The sequence below is a fragment of the Cottoperca gobio genome, chromosome 18 (assembly GCF_900634415.1).
Source record: "Cottoperca gobio chromosome 18, fCotGob3.1, whole genome shotgun sequence".
Classification (NCBI taxonomy): Eukaryota; Metazoa; Chordata; class Actinopteri; order Perciformes; family Bovichtidae; genus Cottoperca; species Cottoperca gobio.
The window spans coordinates 4,405,408-4,429,897 of NC_041372.1; the positions used below are offsets into that span (position 1 = coordinate 4,405,408).

Sequence of the window (24,490 nt, forward strand, 5' to 3'; positions counted from 1 at the left end):
TAGAGTAGTGTAGGTATGTGAACAAAAAAACAATCCCAAACTACTTCGATAATTGAATCATTTCAGTAATTTTTGTCAAGCAATAATGTTGAACGTGTTTCTAGTCCCAGCTTCTCAAATGTGAGGATTTGCTTCTTCAGAAGACTTGTCCGCTGTGTTGTGCTGCGGCCCCTTGATGAATATATTGACGTGTAATTAACCAGAAGCCCATGCACAGCCGACCAATCAGGTGGCGGAGGAGAGGCTGTGCCTGGACCGGCTGGCAGACAGTAGACACCCCGGGGACAGTGCTTCTTCGGCCGCAGCTCAGCCCTGTGGTGGTGACAGCCCTGACAGCGACTGGAACAGGTCCCGACTTCACCATCCCGTCTGTTAGAGCAAGGTAGACTGTTTTTTGTAGCTTTTATTCTGACTTGTATTACTTTTATAACACTTACTGCAGGCAAAGTTGTTGTCGGGGGTTTATTTTGCCTCTTCCTATACTCCCGGGTAGGATGGCTCGTAAGCTGTCAAGCTAGCTAGGACACAAAACTGTACTTCCGCCAGAGACTTTCAAAGTAAAAACTTGTGTGATTAATATAGATGGTAAAAAATATTCGGTCAGTCTCTGTAGTTTTATTTTGAAGGCAACATTTATTTGCTTCCGGTCTTGTGTCAGCGTTTTTTAGCTACCTTTATGAGCCACTATCCCGGAGGTGGCAGGAGGATTTAACTCGATGTTACGCGCAGTATCGTTTCCTGAACTGACTGCATGCTGGGTCGAGTGGTACTCTCTGCCGGTGTCATTCAATAAGTCAGGACTAATTAATTGCCGTTTTGTTCAGAAAACGAAAGAAAGAGAGCGAAACTTAACCCCAATAGTTTCGTTTCCAAGGAGGGTGTGGAATCGAAGTGTGACGAGTTACGTCATTCATAGTTTCCCTGTCCCGTATGCTGCCTACTCCGCAAAAAATATCAACAAGAAACATTTTCCTTATAACCAGTAGGGTAAATCTGATATGTATATTGTACTTGTACTTATACTTATACTTTTACTTGTTTCCAGTCAAGGAAAACTTCTCACCTTTTCCTTCATAGTATGCCATGCCCAGTGCGGAATAGCATTTCTGAATTCTCCAATTCAAGGCATAGACTATATCGAAGAAAGGTCCCGAAAGAAGATACAATTGCATAACATCAAACAAAGGCGTCTTTCCAAATACTGTGTGAAAATGGGTGACATGGACTCTCCCTGGGGTGTGTGCATTCCTGCGTGTACGCTGAGCATCGCACAAATACTAAGACTAAAAGACAAAAAATGACTAAGACTATTTCTGAAATTTCGACAATGTCACAATTTCAGAGGGCGACCAATATGGGGTCAAAAGGTTGGCCACTAAAGTGTTGCACTGGACAGACCATATTTGCCTAAAGTTGAGGCTGCTTGTTGAGGGTGTGTCTCCACAAAGCAAGTGTCCAACTTCTTCTATCATAGCGAATATTTGTTAAAACATGTATATGTATCCGTTATAACACTTATTATATTGGCTCAAGTTTGTACTTTGCAGAGTTTTGTAAATTCCTATTTCGGGTTTGGCTGCTTACTATGAAGAAAACCGACAGTGTTCTCTTCTGCAGGGAGATGGACTGTAACAGGCTGTACTCCAGGGGGGAATTAATAACACCCTGAACCTAAAGTCCCAAAATGTCTCCACTGGGCTAGAGTAAAAGTTTGTGGATAAAAAAAAAAACAAGATAAGAGTTAATTCATCAATGCATACTTGCTTATTATTCGACAGAATAGTGGACTGGTTATTGAAAAGTAGCTTTCTTTCCCTTAAGAAGAAAGGATATGGTTGATACATGCTTGTTTTCGTTATATGTTGAAAAGCAAATACCACTGTGAATATACATTAACAAAAACTATCTCCATATCGATCCATCCAATCAGTCTGAAACAGGGTTTAGCCTTATTGAAATACACTGTTTTCTTTGTAAATCTGAGTTAATAAAATCTGAGTTAATAAAGACTTGCCTAACCAGTCAGCCATTGGCCCATAGGATGAACTAAATCTATGTGCAGACTATAGCAAGTATGAATGGGCTTACATCAGGAGCAGACTCTCAGACTTACTTCCTGCCTTAAATGGTACATTTCAAGTATTTCTGCATCAGTTTTGTTTAGTTGTTTCTTATTTACTTCTTATTTATTTGTTTTTCAGATGGCTGACGTGGAGCTGGTGAAGAAGATGCTGCGGGCCGTCCTCCAGGCCAACAAAGGCGGAGTGTCACTGTCCCGTCTGCAGTCCGAGTACAAAGAACTGACCGGGGAGCAGATACCGCACAAACAGATGGGACACAACCACTTGGATACACTGCTAGCCAGCATGCCTTCTGTAGTCCGCACGGAGCGCAGCCGCTCTGGAGAGGTGTGTGTGTGTGCTGGATGTTTGATTTGAAGGATAGATGTATACACATACTTAGCCATAATTAAATAAGATTATTCTTTATATAATCAACAGTATGCACATACCTGGTGAGGTTAATATGAGGTCATGACTTGTGCCACCTTGGAATGAATCTCTAATCAATATCTGTCTTGTCTACTCTTTTCTCTCTGCAGATGGTGTGTTTTGCCTCAGGAGCTAATGAGACGGCTCACGTTGCCAAGGTGGTGGCTCGTCAGCGCAGCTCGAAGAAGACAGGCCGACCCCACCTGGTCAACACCCAGATGAGGGTCAAACCGGCTGCCCCGCTCGTCCTCAATGGTAAGATTTTGCACCACCATTTTAAAGCATTAGTAAGCATAAAGAAAAATAATTATCAATCTTGTATGAATATATAATGTTATTCTTATTTAAAATTCTTCAGCATGCAAAGCCTTAAACTAGTCACTCACCCATGTTTGTCTCACCTAAAGTCCAAGTTAAATCAATGTATGCAGGGTTTGAAACGCATACAAGTTGCCTTTGTTCATATGAGATTTCACGTTTCTGTTTGAGAGACAGAAAGCTAATCTATTCAATACTTCAGGGAGAAACCAAATTGCCGGAATGATGTTTTTGGATCTAACGGCTTCACCATTACAGTATTCAAAAAGAAACTAATCTAGTTTCACAAGAGTCACATACCACTTGTAATCTTATAGGCTTTGCCTTTTATTAGTCTCTTCTGGAGAACACATTTAGCTCTATCCAATTGCACATGTTGTTTACTGAGTCACAAGGTGCCTTTACATCAGTTAGGTATTGGAATAAATGTTGTTGCAGTTACTGCTCAAATGTAAAGAGTTTACATGCAACAATGCCTAATCTGGGGTGTCCAAAGTACTGCCCATTTTTAAATTGAACCGCGGGGAATAAAAAAAAAAACAACTAGAATATGGCTTGAGTATATTTATAATCAATTGCACTGTATGTACATTGTGCATCCTTTAAACCAGGGGTGGGGAACCTCCGGCCTCCGGGCCGTATACGGCCCGCGAGACCATTTGATCCGACCCTCGAGGTAATTCATAAACACACACAAAACAAATCCACTAGAAAAAAAACACAAAACAATCTAGACCGCAATAGAATAAAACGGTTGACTGACTGTTTTTCCATGCCAAGGTCAGGGTCCTTGAACACAACACGAGTGGAACGTGTCATCACGTGGTCACATCATGTAAAACTACAATATTAAACGAGACTGTCATTGACATCAGTGAACGCAGAATGGCGAGTGTAACAGAGAAAGATAGATGCGGAATGTCGCACTTTCCAGGAGAAACGCACGAACGATTATTTCTTTGTGGAAATAAAAGGCCAGTGTGCCTAGTTTGTGCGGTGGTGATAAAAATGATCTCGAGCGTCAACACACCACGAAACATGTCAAACTGCACGAGCTGAAAGGACGAGTGCATTTGGATAAAGTTAACGCTCTTCGGCGAAGTTTGGCTCAACGAGCAGCTCTCTCCAGAGCGGAACATGAAAACATGGAAAGATAGAGAGGTAGACCACCACACCAAGAACAGACTGTTCCACCACTGCTGTGCAATTATCACTGCCATTCACAAAACTCACTTTATTTCATATCAACCACTTGGTACTTATATTATTATCTTTTCTATTTAATTATTGTTTACTGCCTTTTTACTTCATATGTTCTTTTGCTGTGACAAGATACATTTCCCTGTTGTGGGACCAATAAAGGATTGTTAATTTCTGATAAAAACAGAAAGATACACGGATAAAAAAATAGCTTTTTTTCACAGCATAAAATAAAGGTGAAATGAATGGGCTGCGTCTTAAAAGAAATTGCAGAGGTTATGAGTTCAATAATTAGTATGGCCCTCGAAGGATTTATCGAAGGATAAAATGGCCCTTGATAGGCAAAAAGGTTCCCCACCCCTGCTTTAAACACTAGATGTCTACTAAATTAAGTGAAGTTATCTAAGAACCACTGATTTTCTTGCAGTGTAACCGGTTGAAAACTATGTTTTTACTATTGTTTGGCCTCCTTATATTTTTTCTAAGTAGACTCAATTAGTAATATGTCTTTTTTAATTTAAGAAGTGCAAATAATTATGGACATTAAAAAGATAGAATCATTAACAGTCTGGCAGCTCTGTGGCTCAGGGGTTAGTGCAGTGCACTAAAACTGGTGTTGGGTGTCTTGTGTGTGTGTTGGGCCATTGTGTGTACTCAACACTGGAAGAGAACAATGCAGGTTTAAAAAGGACTTGAATGTCATTCAAATGTGAATGAATGACTGTTTGGTTGCACTATTGAAAACATGTTTGACAGCATAGCAACGATCACTCTGGATTAATACCAGCACTAATACAATACATGTGGCGTGACACAATATGCCTCATGACTTCTCATAAGACCAGAAGCTATCATTGTGAATATAGAAACATATTTGTTTTATATTTTATGATATAAAACAGAGATTGAGCTCAATATCTTTTCTGAGAGAAGCAGAAAATCTCCTTATTTGAGCTAAAAACACTGATTTCTGCCATTTTGACATGAAAAATTACTTTAACCATTAATCGATTATCAAAATAGTTGGCAATTATTTTTCTGTTGATTGACTAATCGTTGCAACGAAAATGATATACTTATACGATATAAACTTTATATATACTGTATCTACTCTATAAGAAAAAGAAGAAAAACTATTCTGTTTATTTTTTTCCGTAAAATCAACTAAACAAGCCTTTATTAAATGACCAGATGCCTGGATATTGCAATAGGGTCATTGACTGCATATCTTTGCCGTATAAAATCCTTCCTGTCTGCATATTGATGATGCCCCTAAAGTTTTGTTTATACTTTAACTAAACGTATGTATGAAAAAGCAACAGTCCCAGTAAGCTTCATCCTTTCAATCCAAATTCTCAATTTCTTGAATATTTCCAAACCGTTTCCACACTCCTCTTGGGGCTGGTGTTACAGTGGAGCAGTGCTGCAGCAAGATAAAACTAGAAAGTGTCCAGTGTCTGTATCACTTACTCTGACAATGCAACATTAGCAAATGCTTTCTGTGGTGCAGCCCGACAGTTTAGGGATGAATGACTGGCCTGTTTCAACTGTCGCTCTGTGGAGACCTGCAGCTCCTTACGCACTAAGAATATCACACACCGGACTCAAGCAGGTGTATCTGGTTCAAATGTGTACAAAAATGTCAGCTCATAATTACTGTATATCCACACACAATTTTGAACCTTTTATTCATTTTTTTCTGACTTTCTTTGCTATTAACACATTCAAATACCATATCTCCACATGTGCAAACATGCGAAACCCCTACACACGCACACGCACACGCACACACACACACACACACACACACACACACACACACACATACAGAAACATGTACACAAATGTGTTTTTAACGCATACACCTCCGCTAGACTGTGACTGCAGAATATTGTCAGAGAGTCAGAGGAGGAAGTGGGAGGTTGTAGAGCAGGCAGGAGAGGGAGAAGAGGAGAGCGTCAGAGGAAAAGAAAAGCAGGGATGGCGAAATGGGAAAGAGGGAGGGGGTGGACAGATGACGGGGAAGGAGGGAGTCAGACACAGAGAGAGAGAGAGAGAGAGAGAGAGAGTGGGGTGTTGAGATTTGAGGCTAACGCAGCCTAGAGGGGCTGAGACTCAGCTGCAAGCAAAGAGCATCTGATTCTGAGATCCACTTCTTCATCTCTCTCTCGTATTCTCCTCCACCACCTCACCAGGATATTGATATTCAGGCAGAGACAAAGCAGGGACTGTGTCTCCATGCCGGTGAGGTGATGCGGTGTCTGCTCTGTATGTGTGTGTGCTTGTCTTTGCCTATGCTTATATTTGCATGTGGATTTATCTGCGTGTGTGACTGCTGAGTTTCTGTAATGTGTGTGTGAAGGACGTTTTATTGATTTGTTAATTGTCTGATTGGTTAATTCATTCACAGCCAGTAGCACATAAGGTAAAAGTAGCACATCCACTCAGAGAGAAAATAATAAGATTTACTAATCAAAATAAATGACTTTTGAAGATGGAGGCTGATGCTTGTTGTGTTTTGTCACTGGAAAGATTTAATGAGATTCAGCAAGAACAGAGGAGCAGGAGAAAGTTCTAGATCTCGCTGAGGAAGAGAGAGATGAAGAAACGAGTGAAGATAAAAGAAGAGAGAGTAGGAGTGGAGATGACTCAACACATGGTGATGTCACTTAGCAGAAACGTGATGTCATGCTGTACCATCAGTGTGATGGGGAGCTGTGTTAGCTGTGCTGTGTGCTCTAACGTTTGGCCATTTTTACTGAGCATACAGTGACCATCACAGATGAATTTTTCTGGCTTTTATAACCATGTTGTAATAATGCTTGTTTCAACAAAAAATATAATTTATGTTTTTTATTTATTTAGGGTGTAAGTATAAAGCATTTTATGTTATATAGTCTTTTATGCTTTTTTCCAGCAGAGCCCAATTTCATATTTACACACATACTTTCATTCACTTTAAGTGTTCCTTGTGTAACCACAGACTGAATATTGACTTTTTACCTTCAGCTATTTATAGCAATCACTGTAGCACATAATACATAAAACATTTTTGGAAATACAATACTCGCTATCTTGCCGAGAGTTAGATGAGAAGATCGATACCTCTCATGTCGATGCATTAACTATTGAGCAGCTACAGCCAGGAGTTGATCAGCTTAGTTTAGCATAAAGACTGGAAACAAGTGGTAATGTTCATAAAACTGTTTTAGCGCCAGCCTCTTAAAGACCCCCGCCCAGTCTTCTCGGATTGGCTTGCAAATAATATATTCTGCACCTTTGCAAATGTAGTTCCCAATATTCTAATGAGCCTGCATGTGAGGGGAGACAAATCTGAATGGCTTCTTGAATTCCATGCTTTCTGACCGAGGCAGCCCACGAAAAACGAGGCGGGTTGTCTTTGGTTGGTAGGGACTCAAGATACTCTAATCCTAATGTATGTGCACAGGCACTGAACAAGTGCACCTTTCATAAAAAGTCCCTTTTAAACAGATAAATCCAAGAATGTAAACTCTTTAATCTGCGACATTGTGTTGTCGCTGATTGGAGCTATGAAGTTGCTCATCGGATATATTGTGTCTCCAGATATTGAACTATCTGTAACACTGTGCCCTCCAGACAGACACACTGCCCTCGCTCAGCATCAGATTTAGCTTAGTCAGGGTGTGTGTGTGTGTGTGTGTGTGTGTGTGTACTTTAAGTCTTTACTTCTCCTGTTTGCTTTCTCTTTTTCTGTGCAGCCAAACCTCAAACCTCTCTGAGGCAGCCGAACCACCGTGGGCGAGGCGGAGGTAGAGGAGGAGGCGGCGGTCGAGGGGCGGCACATGGAGACTTCAGACAGGCGAGGGACATGAGGGATGGCCAGTCAGAGGGCAAGACTGGGGCGCATCCGAACAAGATGTCCAATCAGAACACACCCAACAGAAAAGGGAACCCACCTGCAGAGAAGTGAGTGAGGGGAATGGTTAGGAGTTTATTATGTGTAAGCAGTTGGCCACAGTTAGATTTTATAGCACAATTATAAGTGACCAAGCTTCCACACTGCTTAGGAAATCCAAGTGGAGGGATTTGCTAGATCTCATGCCAGAACCTTTACTGTAGATTCACTCTGCAATGTCACATGCTTTCAAAATACTTTGGACCGTCTAAGACAATTGAAAAATATATCTTTGGGGGTAATCTGAAGATATTTTTCGAGTCAATTAAGTCAATGAAAATCAATCTTACATGTCCCCCTTTCATTCTTTCTTTCTTTCTTCTCTCTCTCTCTCTCTCTCTCTCTCTCTCTCTCTCTCTCTCTCTCTCTCTCTCTCTCTGGCTGTCCCCCTCCTCTCTGAATCAGAATAGGCTGCTGGTGAATGGGAGTCTGGTCTCCCTGCTGCTGCTTATTCAGCACTGATGGTGTACTCTCTAGATTATTCTGGTTCTCTCTCTGTCTCTATATTCCCTCCCTTCACTTCCTCTTTATATCTCTTTTCTTTTTGCCTCCTCATTTCATGTTTGGCACATTTATATTGTTCACTTCCTGCTGTCCCTCCTCCGGTAATTGGACTAAATGTATTTTTCTATTTCTAAAATCAATATCTATTCCAATAGACTTTGGCTTCAGAGTCCTACTGTCACTATAGCCTAAATTGAGTTAAAAACCTGATTGATTGTTATTGAAGAAGCCATCTAGAAGCATTGCAAGATATTATCTATCTGCATTGCTTAAACAATGAATCAAGATTAATGCAGCTCATTGACTGGCTCGCTCACTTCCCTCCATCCACTGTGAAAACAACTGACATCAGTCCTCTGTCCGAGTCACCATGGGTGTCCAGTGTGCCGCCGACTCTCCGCAGCACAATGGGGCGGCAGGGTGAGGAGCATGGTGTGTTGGCAGGGGACACGAGCCCAGAGCAGGGGCGATGTGAGCCCTTTCTAATCCCTGCTCTATTCTCTGGTAGATTAACGCTTCTAAACCGACACAGTGAATCAGCACATCTCTCTGTGTCCCTCTAGATCTTCCATTGGACAGTGTTATCATCATTTGTGTGTGTGTGTGTGTGTGTGTGTGTGTGTGTGTGTGTGTGTGTGTGTGTGTGTGTGTGTGTGTGCCTGCAGGTGAACTATGGGATGCATGTTCAAGTGGTAAATTCAGCAAACAAAATGAAAGAGCCAACATAGGGTTATTCAAATAAAAACCCGGGTGAAAGGAGTTGAGGAGTTTTGTGTATGTTGTCAGGGTGAGGTTGTGAGACTCACAACCAAAAATTAAAATAAAAGTGCAGTCTTCAGTCTAAGATTTGGTTCAGTTTGTTTGTTCGTCTGTTTGTTAGTGTGTCAGAAGGATTACAGAAAAACTACTGGCCTGATTTTTATGAAATGTGGTGGATCAGTGTAGCATGAGCCAAGGAAGAACCCATTACATTTTGGAATTGGATACGAATCACGGGGCGGATACATGCTTATTTTTTGACCTGTGACTGAGAAGAGAGAGACAAGAAGGGGATTGACAGGGATCAAGACAATTGGGAAGAATTAACCAAAGCAGTGACTGTATCAGTGACCTGAACAGCAGGTATGATAAGGATGAGAAGAGGATACAGGACAGGTGGAAAGAAAGGAAAAGATTGACCTACATGATAAAATTACTGAAATCAGTTCAGCCATGTGTAAGGGATGGATATTTTACAAAATGTAGAAATCTTTTTATAGATTCTCAGTTTGTCACTGACTGTGTCTGAGGAGTAGCATCTAGTGCGATGTAGTATCCAGTGTGCTGTATCTCACGACCCATTGTTCTCTAGACCAATGGTGGAGGAAGACAGTTTGATCAATGGGTTGTGTTACTATGAACAAACCAAAAAAGACTCTGTCTTGTACTAAACGGTTATCTGGTTAGACTTTAAGATGTTACCTTTTTAAAGATGACTGCTTTGCCTAACAAGAGATTAAGGATCAGACATGCAGCACAGAGTCAGGCCTTCAAACTGATGTCAGAAGGGATTTTTTAAAACTATGCACAAAAATGGATGGAACATTTTAAAGGTTCCATAAAAGATAAAAACAACTTTGTTTTCAGTCTGTTCTTCTCTTCCAGAGCCCATAGAAAGTAACGCTCCTCCTTGTTCTGCTTTCTTGTGTCCAGATCAGACAAGAGGATGACCCTCCCGTCACGGTTTCAGAAGGAGGTGCATGCTCACCTTTCCAGAAACTCCCAACAGACCGGTCGTAAGTAGGACAGGCTGCTTTTTATTACGCTAAAAATACATTTTGTGGAGCTATTTCTCATCTGAACGAACAGAAATGTTTTCCCATAACTGAATAACTGCAGACAATTCAAATGCTGGCCAGCTGCTCGAACCATCACCAAAGAATCAACTAAGTAAAGGACAGTTTTCAAGTGTCATGCTGTGCTATCTTGTGCTGAGGTTTAAATCATGTCTCTTCCAACATGATTTTGTGATGTGTAAAGCAAAACTAAGAATGTGTTTGTTGTCATGTTGCCTATTTGAAGAAGGGCTATGGTCTGTATAGCCTGTGGGAACACGCTAGAATATAATGAACTGCACCTTTTTAAGGCATACTGTATGTTTGAAGGCTTCAGCCGATTCAGATGTTTATTTCAGGCCCCGACTGACAGAAGAGTGTTAAAGTTGTTGATACTGACCTGACCTCTTTTCTTCTGTGTTTTTTTCTCCAACATTCCAGCACCCTTGAATCAGAACGAGAGTCTCGGCTCGGGGAAAGGAAAGCCCTACAACCCTCAGCAGGTGCAGGGTCGCATCAGGGAGATCCTGGGGAAGTACAGTAACGGGTTCTGGGTGTCGAAGCTGCCTCAGATCTACAGAGAGCTGTATAAACAGGACATGCCCACTGAGGCCATCAAAGACTTGGAGACCTGGACACACATATGCACTGTACGTACTCCTTATGTCACTGTAGTTATATTGTGCTTTTATAGGTTTTCAAAGGATTATCGCAAAACATACTTTTGTGATAAAAATGACCATACAGCGCTCATGAGAGGCAGCATGACATCTATATGCACATTTCTTTTTGGAATTTACAGAATTATTTTTTCAATCTTTTTTGTCTTGTACAGTTTCCTTTGCAAAGCGTATGATAACATATACTGTACATGTTAGGCAGCTCACTGGAAATTGTATATCAGTTTATGTCATACAGAGAACACAGTACTTAGTATAATCAGTGGTGTACGGTGTACTATGTAAATAAAGGTAGCAATTCTACAGTAGCTCACTCTTGTCAACAACAAATGAATACCAATCCTAAAACTATATTTTATATGCTTAGGTTGAGTAACTGGTCATGTTCAGTCTGTATTACATAATGTTTGATAATAAAGCCTTTCTATTTATTCTCCTAGGTTGAGAAAACATGCAGCAGCAACCCATCGGAGCTGCTACTCTACCCTGCCAAGGAACAGACCACCACACCCTCTCCTCCACCCATCCTTTGCCCAAACTCCACCTCTGCCCCTGTCCCAACTTCAAACACCCCCACAGACAAACCTGTGCAGTCCCCCACCCCGCGGAGAACCCCGAACAGCCATCTGACTCGCTCTGGTTCTCACTCTCCTCAGACTCCACTTTCGTCCTCCTCGTCACCCAGCCCCCCCTCCTCCCCTGCCACCCTCAGTCCCGACCTGAAGCTGAAACTGGAGGAGCTGCTGGTGAAGTACTCCAACGGCCTGTGGGCCCACGCGCTGCCCAAGCTCTTCCAGGACACCTACAAAGTCAGTAACATTTTGAAACATTATTATATTAAAGGGACAGTTCACCCCAAAATCAAAAATAAATATGTCTCCTCCTGTAGTGCTATTTATCAGTCTAGATAGTTGTGTTGTGAGTTGCAGAGTGTTGGAGACATCGGCCATAAAGATATCTGCTTTCTCTCAAAATAATGGAACCTGATGGCACTCGGCTTGTGGTGCTCAAAGTGCCAAGAAAATACAATCGAAAAACTCAACAGCAATATCTCTTTCTAGAAATGATGACCCGGTTACTCAAGATAATCTCCAACTTCATATAGGAGCTATTTTCTTTCTACAGAACTATACCCCCAACCGTATCACCACGCAGAAGGAAGCGTGCATCTCAGATATCTCCAACACTCAAAGCAACTCACACCAACAGATTTCTTGGAAATATATATATTTTAGATGTTGGGGTGTACTGTCCCTTTAACATCATTACCAAATTCAGGAGCTACTTGTGATTTTATTATATAAATATATATATTTTTTTATTTACTAGATCAAACTGTCCGGACATGTCCTGGAGAACCTTCACCTCCTCTCCGATATCTGCACCATCAACTACCCGATGCCTGACAACCCTAAGAGGGCCATCTTGTACAAAAGGAGCAGCAGTGAAGGTGGAGAGGATGAGAACTGGAATAGGAGGAACTCCTCGATCAGTGAGGAGGAGCTGAGGGTTAGGCAGGAGCTGGGGAGGAGGCTCAGTAACCATGCAGTGCCTTCTCTGCAGATCCCCAAAGAAGAGTATCCCTCTGTGCTAGTGGTGGAGGCCACCAACACCAATGGAGTTATACTCAGGTAGGTAGAAGATATGTATGCGCGGATGTACTGTAAGACTTGGCAGTTCATAAATGTCTCACTGTCTGTCTCTCCTCCTCTCTCAGGTACATTGGTGAGGGTTACTCACAGGCACAGGAGTCCATGGAAGATGAAATGAGGGAGTTTTACGGCCTGGACCAAAGCAAGCCAACTCCTTTGTCATCTCCATCCTCTGGCCAACTTGTTGCTGTCAGGGCCGAGGAGGAGGAGGAGATTCTGAGAGCGCAAGTCTGCGATGTCATGGCTGACAAGGTCAAGGTGAGAGTCAAGAAAATAACTAAGGACACTTGTCATTGAATGCCAAGTGATGGATCCAAATACATTTAAAAACGTGTCCTGTAAGGCAGAGGATTATTTGCTTAAAGGAATACTTCACCCCCAAAATGACTTTTGTATATCAATTACTAAGAAAATGTAGTTTTTCACACGTGATTCCACAGTAAACAAAGAATCCACAAACTGAGAGACGGGGGCCGCGTTTAACAACAGCAAAACTATATCAAAACATCTGTTTACATATCTGTCGTATGCTCACAACTTCCCAAACACATGCAGTGTTTTAAACTTTTAGACTTCTCTCCGCTTTTTGTTTTTTTGTTCACCATGGAGGCATGCCAGTAAAAGAAAGTTTTCTTCAAGAATTCAAGGCAACACGTGGTGAGAAATTGATATACTAATGATCATTTTGGGGTGAACTATCCTTTTAAAAGGTTATCAGGTGGACTGTGGGATCTTGAGATGTGAGGATGTGTCAGTTATCTCTGTGGTCTTTGTCTTTGGCCCTGTAGGTGCACTATGTGGATCATGGCTTCTCGGAGGTGATCAGCAAAACCAAAGTGTTTGAGCTGCACGAGAAGTTTTTCCAACTGCCATTCCAGGCGACCAAATGTAAACTTGCAGGTGAGTCTGAATTGAAGAAAAAAAACACTTTCTTGGTTTATCCTTCCTGTTTCCCTACTCCATCATTTATTGACCTCTGGTTGAAATTGATGTACTGTGTGTGTGTGTGTGTGTGTGTGTGTGTGTGTGTGTGTGTGTGTGTGTGTGTGTGTGTGTGTGTGTGTGTGTGTGTGTGTGTGTGTGTGTGGTGTGGTGTGGTGTGGTGTGGTGTGTGTGTGTGTGTGTGTGTGTGTCCAGGCCTGGAGCCATTCCGTCAGGAGTCTGTTGTGTTGAAGAAGTTTGAGGCGATGGCAAGTGGAAAGATCCTACTGGCTGAGATCCTTGAGAGAGGCCAGATCCCTCTTGTTGTCCTGTACGACACGTCGCAGGATGATGATGTCAACATCAACGCTGCCTGCATGAAAGCCCTGCAGGACAAGACGCTAGCCAGCCCGTTACAGGTACAGGAGAGTTTGTGTATGTGCGTGATCGGTAATTGTGTGTTGTACAGCACATTAAACTCTTATCACCGGCTCTCCTCAGATGAACAGCGCTTATATGAACGTGACTGTCCGAAGCGTCTGCTCAGATGGGACCATCTACTGTCAGCTGCCCTCCAGAGGCCTTTCCAAGCTGAATGAGATACTGGAGAATATAGAGACATACTTCCACTCTCAGGTAAAGACCAAGCTACACTTGATGTCTTGGTGACTTATGAAACTGTAAAAATATTGAATCTTTATTCAGTTGGTGATGCAAATGTGCCATAGAGTTCCATTGTTTACCAAAAACATTTCAAATACAAGTTTAAATTCTTTATCGTCTATTGTTGGTAAAGAAGATCTTTGATCTCAGGCTCCGTCCAACAACGCTCATTAAAAATGTATTAAAAAAGAAAATCAAGCAAGTAAAAGCAAAATGAGAATGTAAGACATAAAATTGTGCAATATAAAATATAGGGCTAAAATATAAACATTAATAAAATATAATGTAAATGTGTGGTAGACAGTTTTGCAAATGAATAAACTGAATGTAAACAGCAATGTTGTAAATGTATATTCATAATGAGAAGTAATACATGTATATACAGATGCAGGTTGTTACAGGGACTTTCATTACAATAAATATGGGCACGTAATTTAAAATGTTCATATACTTATACACAGGATACAAGGAGAACCTCGCGTGTAGAGGAACAGACTGGCAGGGAATTACTGTGATTATATAATGTCATCTACTCTAAGAGCCATTGTTCTTGTAGGAGGAGGGCTGTGAAGTAGCTCCCCTACAAAATATATAGGAAACAAACACTGTAAGTCTGTTTATGTAATTGATTTTATTATAGGCCTATAGGTCCACTCTTGGTCTATACTTACTCCAGTCTTGAATTGCCCTTTTTTTAAGTTTCGTAGGTGCAGCAATTGCATTCACATCTGTCTGTATATCAGCTCCACTTTATTTAAAGTACATTACTCAGAGTCTCTGTACATTTTAAAGTAAGTAAAGAATAAAACAATAAACCCACAAAATGACATGTAAAAGTACGCAGAAAAGTGCATTACAGTAGTAAACACATAGGGTGCACACATATGTCACATACTCCTGATTGTAAATGTAAAGAGAACAATATAAACTGTTCTTACTATGTGTTTATATGTCTGTTAAAATGAAGTTCAGCTGTCTGTCTGTATTCATTCCAACGTGTTTAGTTAGGCGCCATATTGACAGGAAGTAAACGCAGAGAGACTAAGACTCACACAGTCATCTTAAAAGCCTTTTGTGAATGTGTCTGTGTTGCTTTCTTCAGGCCAGGTTGTGGACAGATTGGGATTAGGTTGATAATCTTGCCAAGCCACTTAATCTGTTAGCAGCACAGTGGAGCTGATGCTTTTTCTAGATGTGCACTGCTGTCCTCTAAAGCTCAGTAATGCTTTACGTCAGTGTTTAGGGAAACACAGTGTGGTGTCCTGTATTGTATTTTAACAAATCCAGAGTGTATTTAAAGTCATCACGCATGCAGGTAATTAATAATAACACATTTTAATTATATACGAATGATTTCCACAACCTGTAACGAAACCGGATGGTCTGGTTTTGTTTTTCTAATCAGAATTTAATATCAAGTTTGGTAGTGACCAGCAACAAATGTGTAGAGTAACTTTACTGTCATCAATCAACTGTTGGAGTAAATGTAGAAGTAAGATGGTGACATAATGTATATACATAATCTTTGATGTCATTGTACACCTGCAGCAGACCTGTGAAATGTTTGAACTTTTACAGTATAATTTGTGTTGCCGTCATAAAGCAGCAGTTGTTACTCAGTGACCTCCAGTCCAGAGGAAGTAGTCACATTTAACAATAATCTGATGTTAATGCTTTCTTGATGAAACATATTTCTGTTACAGGTAACATCAGAGTTCCTGGTATCCAGACCTTTCTGTGGGAAAAGATGTTTGGCTCGCTACAAAGGCAAATGGTCCCGCGTAGAGGTAAGATGGCACCGGCAGCACAGACGGTGAATTGTTAAACAAATCCACATATGATTGATGTTGGCCTGACAAAAATAAATAAAGTCACAATTGCACAATAGAGGCAGGTGTAGTTACTCTGAGATCAGAGATCAAAAAGAAAGACCATCAAAAATACTGCATTTCTCCTTTTTTATTCATTTGTTTTGCTCAAGGTCTTTTTATTGGTATTTAAAGTCATATCAAATGGGATAAATCACAGATACAGTAGGATAGACACAATATATCCCCGCCACATGTTTCTGCTCCATCAGAGCCCCATCCCTATTTTATATTTATATTGCTGTACGTTTAATTATCAAAAAAGAATAGATTCCATAAACACTTAAATTAACATATAAATAAATTGAATGTGTCAAAATAAAAGTGAGACACAATAAGCAGTATAAGTTGTTTGGCTTAAAAAGATGGGTTGTTATTTTTTAACTGTAATAAATATGATGTTTCCATGTCTATGTTTCTGTTTTTAGATCACTAACCTGCACGGCAGCAGAGTGCTGGACATCCTGTTCATCGATGTGGGCGTCCAGGCTTCTGTAGAGGTGTTTGAGCTGAGAGAGATCCCACCGCCCTTCCTCCGTGACCTCATGGCCATCCCGCCACAGGTCAGTGTGTAAAACAAGAGCATTGAATATGTTCAAAGAAGATTTTTGTTATGTTCTGGTGTAGCGATGGAACCTCATACAGTCCTACAGATTGTCTGAGAAAATGACTTCCAGCAAACTGTGTTCAGGCTGCAAAGTGCTGTCTAGCAGACCTGGCTGTCAGTGTTGGATCCTGGACTCCAGATGCTGTCCAATGGCTTCGAGAGAAAGTGCTCAACACCACAGACTGTAGCATGAAGGTAAATTACTGGCTGCCCTTCCAAACCCGTTTTGCTGCTGCCCCCGTCCACATCAGGACGTTGCTTAGCTTCTGTGCTGGTACTCCTGTTTCTCCAAACTGGGGGCACGACCACGATCTACTGTAGATAATACACTGGCTATGGTTAAGTACCTCATACAAGCCCATATCAAAACATCAGAACTATCCCTTTAACATCTAAAGTGATCTCCAGGTTTTTTGTTTTACCTTAGTCATGCTAGTTGTCATGAGATGGATTTATGATTTATTTTAGAAATCCCTCAAGTTATGCATTTATTGGTTCAGTCCCTCTGTTTTTCTTCCTCATGTACCTCCACACTAACTTTGACATTCCCCCCAAGGTTGCTAAGGTAGATGAAACCAAGCGCTGCATCTATGTCCACCTTTTCACCGACAAGAACTTCCACGACCCGGCCCGCAGCCTCAACCATCAGATGGCCCAGTCTGACCTGTTCAAACAGCAACCAGACGTTTTCCTGACCAGCCACAGGTTTCTGCTTCGCTTATATCCACCTATATTAACCTCACTGTCTAGATAATGTCCAGTTAAAAGTTAAGTAATAACTTGTACACAAACTGGCGAATTCACAAAAGGATTAGGCTAATAGTAGTAGTAGTAGTAGTAGTAGTAGTACTAGTAGTACTACTACTAGTAGTTTTTAAATCTGAAGTTGTATGTTTGAAAACACCAACAGCACTGCTAGACTGGGAAATTAAATTCCAAATACAGTTTCTCTGTCATGTCTAAATTCCTGAAGTTATGAGGAAGCCTCAGCACATGTAACTTTCATTCTAATTTTTCTCTCTGCCATTCTTCTGCCTATTGTGTTCTTGGCGCAAAGGCAATATTTATACTTTGCCACAAGAATAATTGTAATCAGGTGTAAAGAAAGGCCAAATTCCACTCAGCTGCTGCACTTTATTGGCGTGTTTGCGCTGTGATATTATTAGCGTCATACATTTTGGGAATCGGACCTTGAGACAGGGCCGATGACGGCTGCAAATAATGGGCAATTCATGGTGCTATTAGCGACCGCAATCCATTCGTTGTGAATTCACCCCTAAATTCTTTGTTTGTTGATTTATTTTCACAGCCCTGCAAAGATCTCCACAGCCACTTTATCCTCCAAGACTCCCAGCACCAACAACTGCACTAATGGCAGTCCAACGTCAAGTTCTGCCCCAGCCAAGCCTCATGTAAGGAGGGCTCTATTAGGACCCAGAGGAGGTGGAGGAGCCAACACAACCACCACCAGCCAACCACAGACACCAACACCCCCCTCATCCTCTCTCCACCTGCCACCATTACTAGAGCTGCCCCCAGCAGGTAATAAAGATAGTGGAAATCTTTTCTGGCCTTTCTGTAGCCTACAAAACACGCGTTAACATGCAAGTGTTTTTCTCCTCAGGAAACAACATAGACGTCTATGTATCAGTGGCGTGCCATCCGGGCCACTTTGTGCTGCAGCCCTGGAGAGATATGTACAAACTGGTGGTGTTGATGGGAGAGATGATTCTGTACTACAATAAAACTGAGGAGAAACCACTCAACATAGAGAAGAATCAGATATACGCAGCTAAAGTGGAGAACAGGTTAATTACTTAGTATTTGTGATGACTTCTGTCTTCTTTCTGTCTGTATTGGATATTTAGTAACAGGCCAAAATAGAAGCAGCTGTTCTTCACCTAAATATTGATCCACTCTTGCTCCTTCTCTCCTCTCAGCTGGCATCGTGTGTTAGTGAAGGGAGTTCTGACCAATGGGTTGGTGTCTGTGTACGAGTTGGACTATGGTAAACATGAGCTGGTGAGCTGCACACAGCTCAGACCTCTGATCAAAGAGTTCAGACAGCTGCCGTTCCAGGGAATCACTGCTCAGCTGGCTGGTGAGTAGAGAGGACGTCCACACAGAGCTGATGGTTGTGACTGAAGTCGTGTCCAAACTCCAGCGGTGGAATTTAAACTAAGCACATTCACTTATATCAAGTTCACAAGTAGTTTTGAGGACTTAACTTGAGTGTTTTCATTTGTTCTACTTATCTGTTGGCAAATATTGTACTTCTTACTCAACTACATTTATATAATAAGAATAATATTTAATATATATTTAATTAATAAACTTTATTTATATAGCACTTTTCAAAAGTATATTTTTAAGAGGGATTTAATATATATTAAAGAGGATAAGGAACTCGCCAGTTTGATCTCCTCAGGGAGGTTTTTCTCGAGAGTTGGACTCTGACAAACATTTAAACCTCACACATTAATATTTTACATATAAAACATATGAGCTTGTATATATAAAACTGCCTTATTCTTACTACCTTACTACTAGCTAACTCTACTTATTTATGCAAAGTTATTACATTTAGAATTAGCACCACCTCAACTCAAAATGTGCCATTTGTTTTTGTGCATAATGAGTACATTTACTTTTGATACTAAAATACTAAAACTTCTGTAATATTTGTTAAGTGAGGTTTTGAATGCAGAACTTTTCACATTATAATATTGCTGTGCTAGTTCTTCTTTCACAACTACCAAACTCTACCTGAGCCTTAGCCTTAATAATATTTTTCAAGCAATAAAAACTCACTAAACATAAAACTGTCTTGATTAATGTGGAAGCATCGCACATACTTCAACAATTAATTAGGAAACGACCCCCTCTTATTAAAGTTCCTTCCGGGCGCTTCTTTTATGTAGCATTAAATATTAACATAAAAGTGAGCCTAACCTTCACACTCTCCGTGGCAGGACTGAAGCCGAGGCACTGGTCGGAGGAAGCTTCCATCGTTTTCAGGAACCACGTGGAGAAGAAACCGCTCGTGGCCCAGCTGGAGGCCTTACAGGAAGCCACTAACCCGTGGGACAGGAAGTTGATGGTCTTCCTGGTCGACACTTCACAGGAAGAAAAGGACATCTGGGTGCATGACATCATGGCTGAATTTGCTGATGAGCTGACCAACGAGCCGTAGATAACAAGGTCATCGACGAGTCTTACTAGCATAGCTGTTGTCCTGTTGCTCAATGAAGACACTGGAGGTGTGGATAGAGGAAATAGAAGAAGCTTATCTATCTTTACCTATCTACCATGTAGGGGGACTAAAAGAGGAAAGTAATGAGGGAGAAGTTGGAGGGAAATTGAGGGGATTGATAGCATGTAGAGACTGGCATACACAGAAAGACGAGTAGGTGTTGTGCTTTGGGATGTACATCGAAGGATGTTGTGACGTGATTTTGAGTGACTGCAGTGTGACCATTGGACATTACACCCATGCATGATGTTGGTCAAAACTTCCCCGAATACTCAAAACACACAGAAATATATTGTATTGCTGAATTTAACCATAATATCCTCACAAAGCTGTGTAAGTGATTCAACATGCATTCTATACCACTGGGTACAGGTACACTCAACCCTGTCAATGTGAGCAACATGCAAAGTGCACAAAATGTTCAAATGAACTCTTCTCTTATCTACATTTGTTTACAGAATCTGCTTTTTGGATGGTATTTCTTAAAATGTTTCAAAAAGTCAGAGCAAACATTCCCCTAAGAGGAGAGGAAACAGACGTAAGGTAGAGACCCGTATGTAGTTTAGTCGAGTTTAATGACAAAAACACTTTTTGTATATGCTTAAATAAACTTTTTTTGTTTTTGCAGTTGCTCCTCTTTAGCACATGAATGCTAACACAGAGTCTACTGGTCTTACTGTCCAAGCAGGACACACAAGATTAACAGGGTTTGGTGAGGAGGGAGATTTTCGATGTGAGATTTTTCTTTCTTTTTTTATCGCAACATTAGTTGTCAGTGGCGGTACATCCTGTACGTACAGCAGAAGACAAATTGACACACAGACATGCAGAGTTCCTCACACTTTTGACTGTTAATTCCTTAAAGCTGGACCGCCTCGTCCATCTCTTCTCCTTTGAAACGCAGAGTTGAGTTTCTCTCCTTTTTAATTCTGTTTTTGTTTGACAACGAGACTTTAATTTCCCCAGATCACACATGCTGCATGTTGCAGGACCTTCTTAATCATGCACATATAGTTTGATGTTATACTAATAAGCAGATCAAGTTACCAGTAGTGTTAAGATTTTACATTTTCAAAAAGAAGATAAGTTCTAGTGCCACCATCAAATGTTGGCCTGATTCTATTCTGATTTTTCTGACACACCTGCACCGTGGTTTTGGACGTGCAAATGCTTCTCCAATTCTGAAGACAGTAGACCTGACAAAGCTCAAAGCTGCATCGTTGTTAACAAGGGACATGAATTTAATTTATATTGAACTTTTATTCTCTAGAAGATGTTATTACTTTATCATTTTGTTGTCTGACAATGACCTTGTAATAAAATACTTTTTTTTGGAATAAAGTCTGTTTGAAAGGATTACATGTGATGAGTCCATTAATTATATCATTATGATTTCTTTATTAAAATAGCAAAACATTTCAGTCTTATTTACATGTTATACCACATTTGATGCCATACATGAGTCATAAAGCATATTTCCCACTCCTTTAACAAGCCATCATTCACACAACTATTACAGAGTTCGGCACACTTTATGTAGATGTCTATACCTATGTTACAAACATTGCCAAAATTGTCAATATTGGGTCGTTATTGTAATAATTATCTATGGAAGGATTCAGACGAGTATCCTGTCCTTGTCAGTGAATGGAGAGCATCATCACAAACTCTGAAGAGGAGGAGAAAACAAAACAGAAAGTTGAGTTCAAACACACACACACTTGTGCCTGAACTTGTTATTCTCACCTTCAAAGTCGATGCATCCATCTGCGTTAATGTCCAGCTCCTTTAAGATCTCCTCCAGTTCTCCTTTCTTCAGCTTCTCCCCCAGCATCTGCTTAATCGCCTCCTTCATCTCATCCTGGTTGATCTTTCCGTCTCCATCGAGGTCAAACTTTTAAAAGAGAAAGTGATGAAAGTGGGTTGACAACTAGGACAAAAGATCGTTTTAAAAACCATTAATTAGCTTCATATAACCTGACTGCAGTTATTTTTAGGTCTGATATATCAGCTCATGTTAATACAGTTCACCTGACTGACCCTTTGCTGTAATTCTGTGTAACCCTGTGGATTTTTGATTTCAGTTGACTGACCTGTACGAAGGCCGACTGGAGCTCTTTGAGTCCCAGCATGTGAGCAGTCTCTCCCATCATCCTGGGTCCCATCAGTTCAATAAAGTCCTCGAAATCCATTAACCCGCCCACTGTGGAGAGGAGAGATGCATATGTTATAGCCATTGTGTGCTTGCATATATATATATATTTTAAGGGATCTCTTATCGGCTCACTTCTCATCTTGATCTGCTGTACTATCTCCAGCAGCTCCATTTCTGTGGGCATGTATCCCATGGTCCTCATGCATTCTGCCACATCCTTATAGTTCAGGTATCCATCTTGGTCGTAGTCAAACTCTTTGAAGGCTTCTTGCAACTCTGTGAGAAAGGTCAGGGGTCACAGACATTAGAATAGTTCTAGCAGTGGTTTATGAGATCAAATAATGATGCAGGGGTTTAGACTTTCTTATATTATATATATATATATATATATATATATGATATTACTTTAAATGGAACTATAATGACTGTAATCTATAGAGTGGACACTGAGTTGTGACACTTACCATCCAACTCAGCCTGAGCTAATTCTCTCTCCTGCAGACAAGTAATAAAACACAAGTTGAAATGTTAATACATTTGTATAATTAGGAAGATACATGCAAACTGTGCATATACTTGCAAATTGTGTTGACGCCAATGTTTAATCAAATTCCTGTGTTGCTTTTAATGTCAAAGTACTTGTAATAAGTATTTAGGTTTATGCGTCTGTGTGTCAGAAGTGAACATGACAGAAGACATAGAGGACAATTGTCAGGCGTGATTACTGTATATATTGGTTTCTGTACAAAGGAAAAGGTAAATATTTTCAAATTGAATCAACCACGTGCTCCTCATTTGGATAACCCTAATCCAGTGTGGCAGTAAGCCTCTTCTAATGAGCCACTAATACTGCAGACACACCAGGCTGAAAGATCAGGCACAGAACTGTGAGCACACTGCCTGACTTTTGCCTCTCTTCTAACTCTAATGTTTTAATGTCTGACATACAGTGCCTTTAACTACTCCTGTATTGTTGAAGTCTATGCCTTTTATAATAAATTTTAGATTTTTAAGTCGAGCCTTTCTCTGCCAAATGGCTATTATTAAGATATCCAAGTGCCTTCAATTGTCAGTGAAGAAAAGTTTCACTTTTCAGCTGTCAAACACATTTTATTTGATAAAAGTGTCCAAATATGGCAGAACTGGGGAAATTGGTGTTGAAAGTAAAAAGCTATAACTGTCTAACTGTGTCTTGCAGTATAGGTCAAATGTCACATGGCCACAGCAGAGGTCAGCTACCATAACAACCAAGAAGATGGTCACATTTTTAGCTTTCTTATTTTATCTTGCTTCTTTGACTTCAGTACAATATCTTTGTGCAATAATTCACGATGCAATTCTCTGGTTTAATCTGGCATTAATCCAGCATTTATACTTTACATTTCCACTGATCTAATAATATTCTAATCTATACTATTCCTGCATTTTAACGCTCTCAATCAAAGATGTCATTTTCAACATTATTCTTATTATTTTCACTGTATATATTTTATGTAAGTATTTTTTAATTCTGATTCTGACATCCAGTTAAACTAAACAGATCAAATGTCGGAGTTGACTTCTTACCGCTCCAAAAACACTGTTGAGCACAGAGTTGTAGACTTTTGTCATGCTCTCCATGGTTTTCTTGGGTTTTTTTGATGATTTCTTGGGTGTGTCTGAGACTGAGCCCGATGTGGAACCATCTTTGCTACTACATGGAAAAATCAAACAATAAATAGCAAAAGTGTCAACTATCGAAGACAACTTGATTACAGTGAAAACTTTATCAACCACTCAATAAATATCCGCAGAGTTTGCACTGCTACTGAAAGACCCACTAAATATGTTTTTTTTCTCCTGCGTTATATATTTGGTAGAATGACAATTAAGAAGTTGATTGGGGCTTTGCAAAACATGGCTGCATCATCAAATAATTGTTAGTCCTTATTAGAAAACTGACTTACCCTGATGCAGCTGATGCCACTGAGTCGGCAGAAGTCGTAGAGGCTGTTCTCTTTCCTTCCTTGGACATGCTTTGGATAAACAGAGGCATACATGTTATGATCTGCCTGTGATATTATACATAGGCTGAAGAAATATATTCATAAATGGGGAAATTGGTGTTGAATCCATTAAAGTATGGGATGCAAAAGAAAAGGTTGCAAGAGGATCAACATTATGTCTACCAAAACAGTTTAATGTAAATGTAATTTATTTGGTTTAAATCCTAATCTTTGATCTCCAACATCTTAAATAAGAAGCCAGTTTTTTTTGCTGCTATTTGCTTACCTTAATCCCCTCTCCTTAATGGTGAGAAAAGAAAACAAAAAGAAGTTGAGTCCTTCTCTTCCTCCTTGAGTAGTGCTCCACTTGTGTTGTGAAAGGCTGCACACACTCCTATCCAATCTGTTTTTTCCTTCTCCTCTTGACCTTCAATCACAGAA

At 40.5% G+C, this 24,490-nt stretch overlaps 2 protein-coding genes across 2 annotated transcripts; one reads left to right on the plus strand and one right to left on the minus strand.

Moving 5' to 3' along the window:
• Positions 1-234: 234 nt before the first annotated feature.
• Positions 235-21,265, plus strand: tdrd7b (tudor domain containing 7 b). Its single transcript, XM_029454453.1, has 20 exons — positions 235-382; positions 2,202-2,408; positions 2,603-2,747; positions 7,751-7,958; positions 10,144-10,226; positions 10,707-10,915; positions 11,386-11,754; positions 12,275-12,576; positions 12,663-12,855; positions 13,386-13,497; positions 13,735-13,937; positions 14,020-14,154; positions 15,885-15,968; positions 16,478-16,612; positions 16,741-16,851; positions 17,213-17,361; positions 17,966-18,198; positions 18,281-18,464; positions 18,597-18,757; positions 19,629-21,265. Exons 2-20 carry the CDS (start codon positions 2,202-2,204, stop codon positions 19,847-19,849), a joined length of 3,444 nt encoding a protein of 1,147 aa, XP_029310313.1. The 5' UTR covers positions 235-382; the 3' UTR covers positions 19,850-21,265.
• A 266-nt stretch (positions 21,266-21,531) lies between these two features.
• On the minus strand, positions 21,532-24,472 carry LOC115023811 (calcium-binding protein 2-like). The gene is made up of 8 exons (XM_029455071.1): positions 24,336-24,472; positions 24,011-24,079; positions 23,631-23,757; positions 22,529-22,559; positions 22,197-22,340; positions 22,003-22,112; positions 21,656-21,803; positions 21,532-21,578 (listed from the first exon to the last, which is right to left on the minus strand). The coding sequence occupies exons 2-8, from the start codon at positions 24,076-24,078 to the stop codon at positions 21,550-21,552; spliced, it is 657 nt and encodes a 218-aa protein (XP_029310931.1). The 5' UTR covers position 24,079; positions 24,336-24,472; the 3' UTR covers positions 21,532-21,549.
• Between the last annotated feature and the right edge of the window lie 18 nt (positions 24,473-24,490).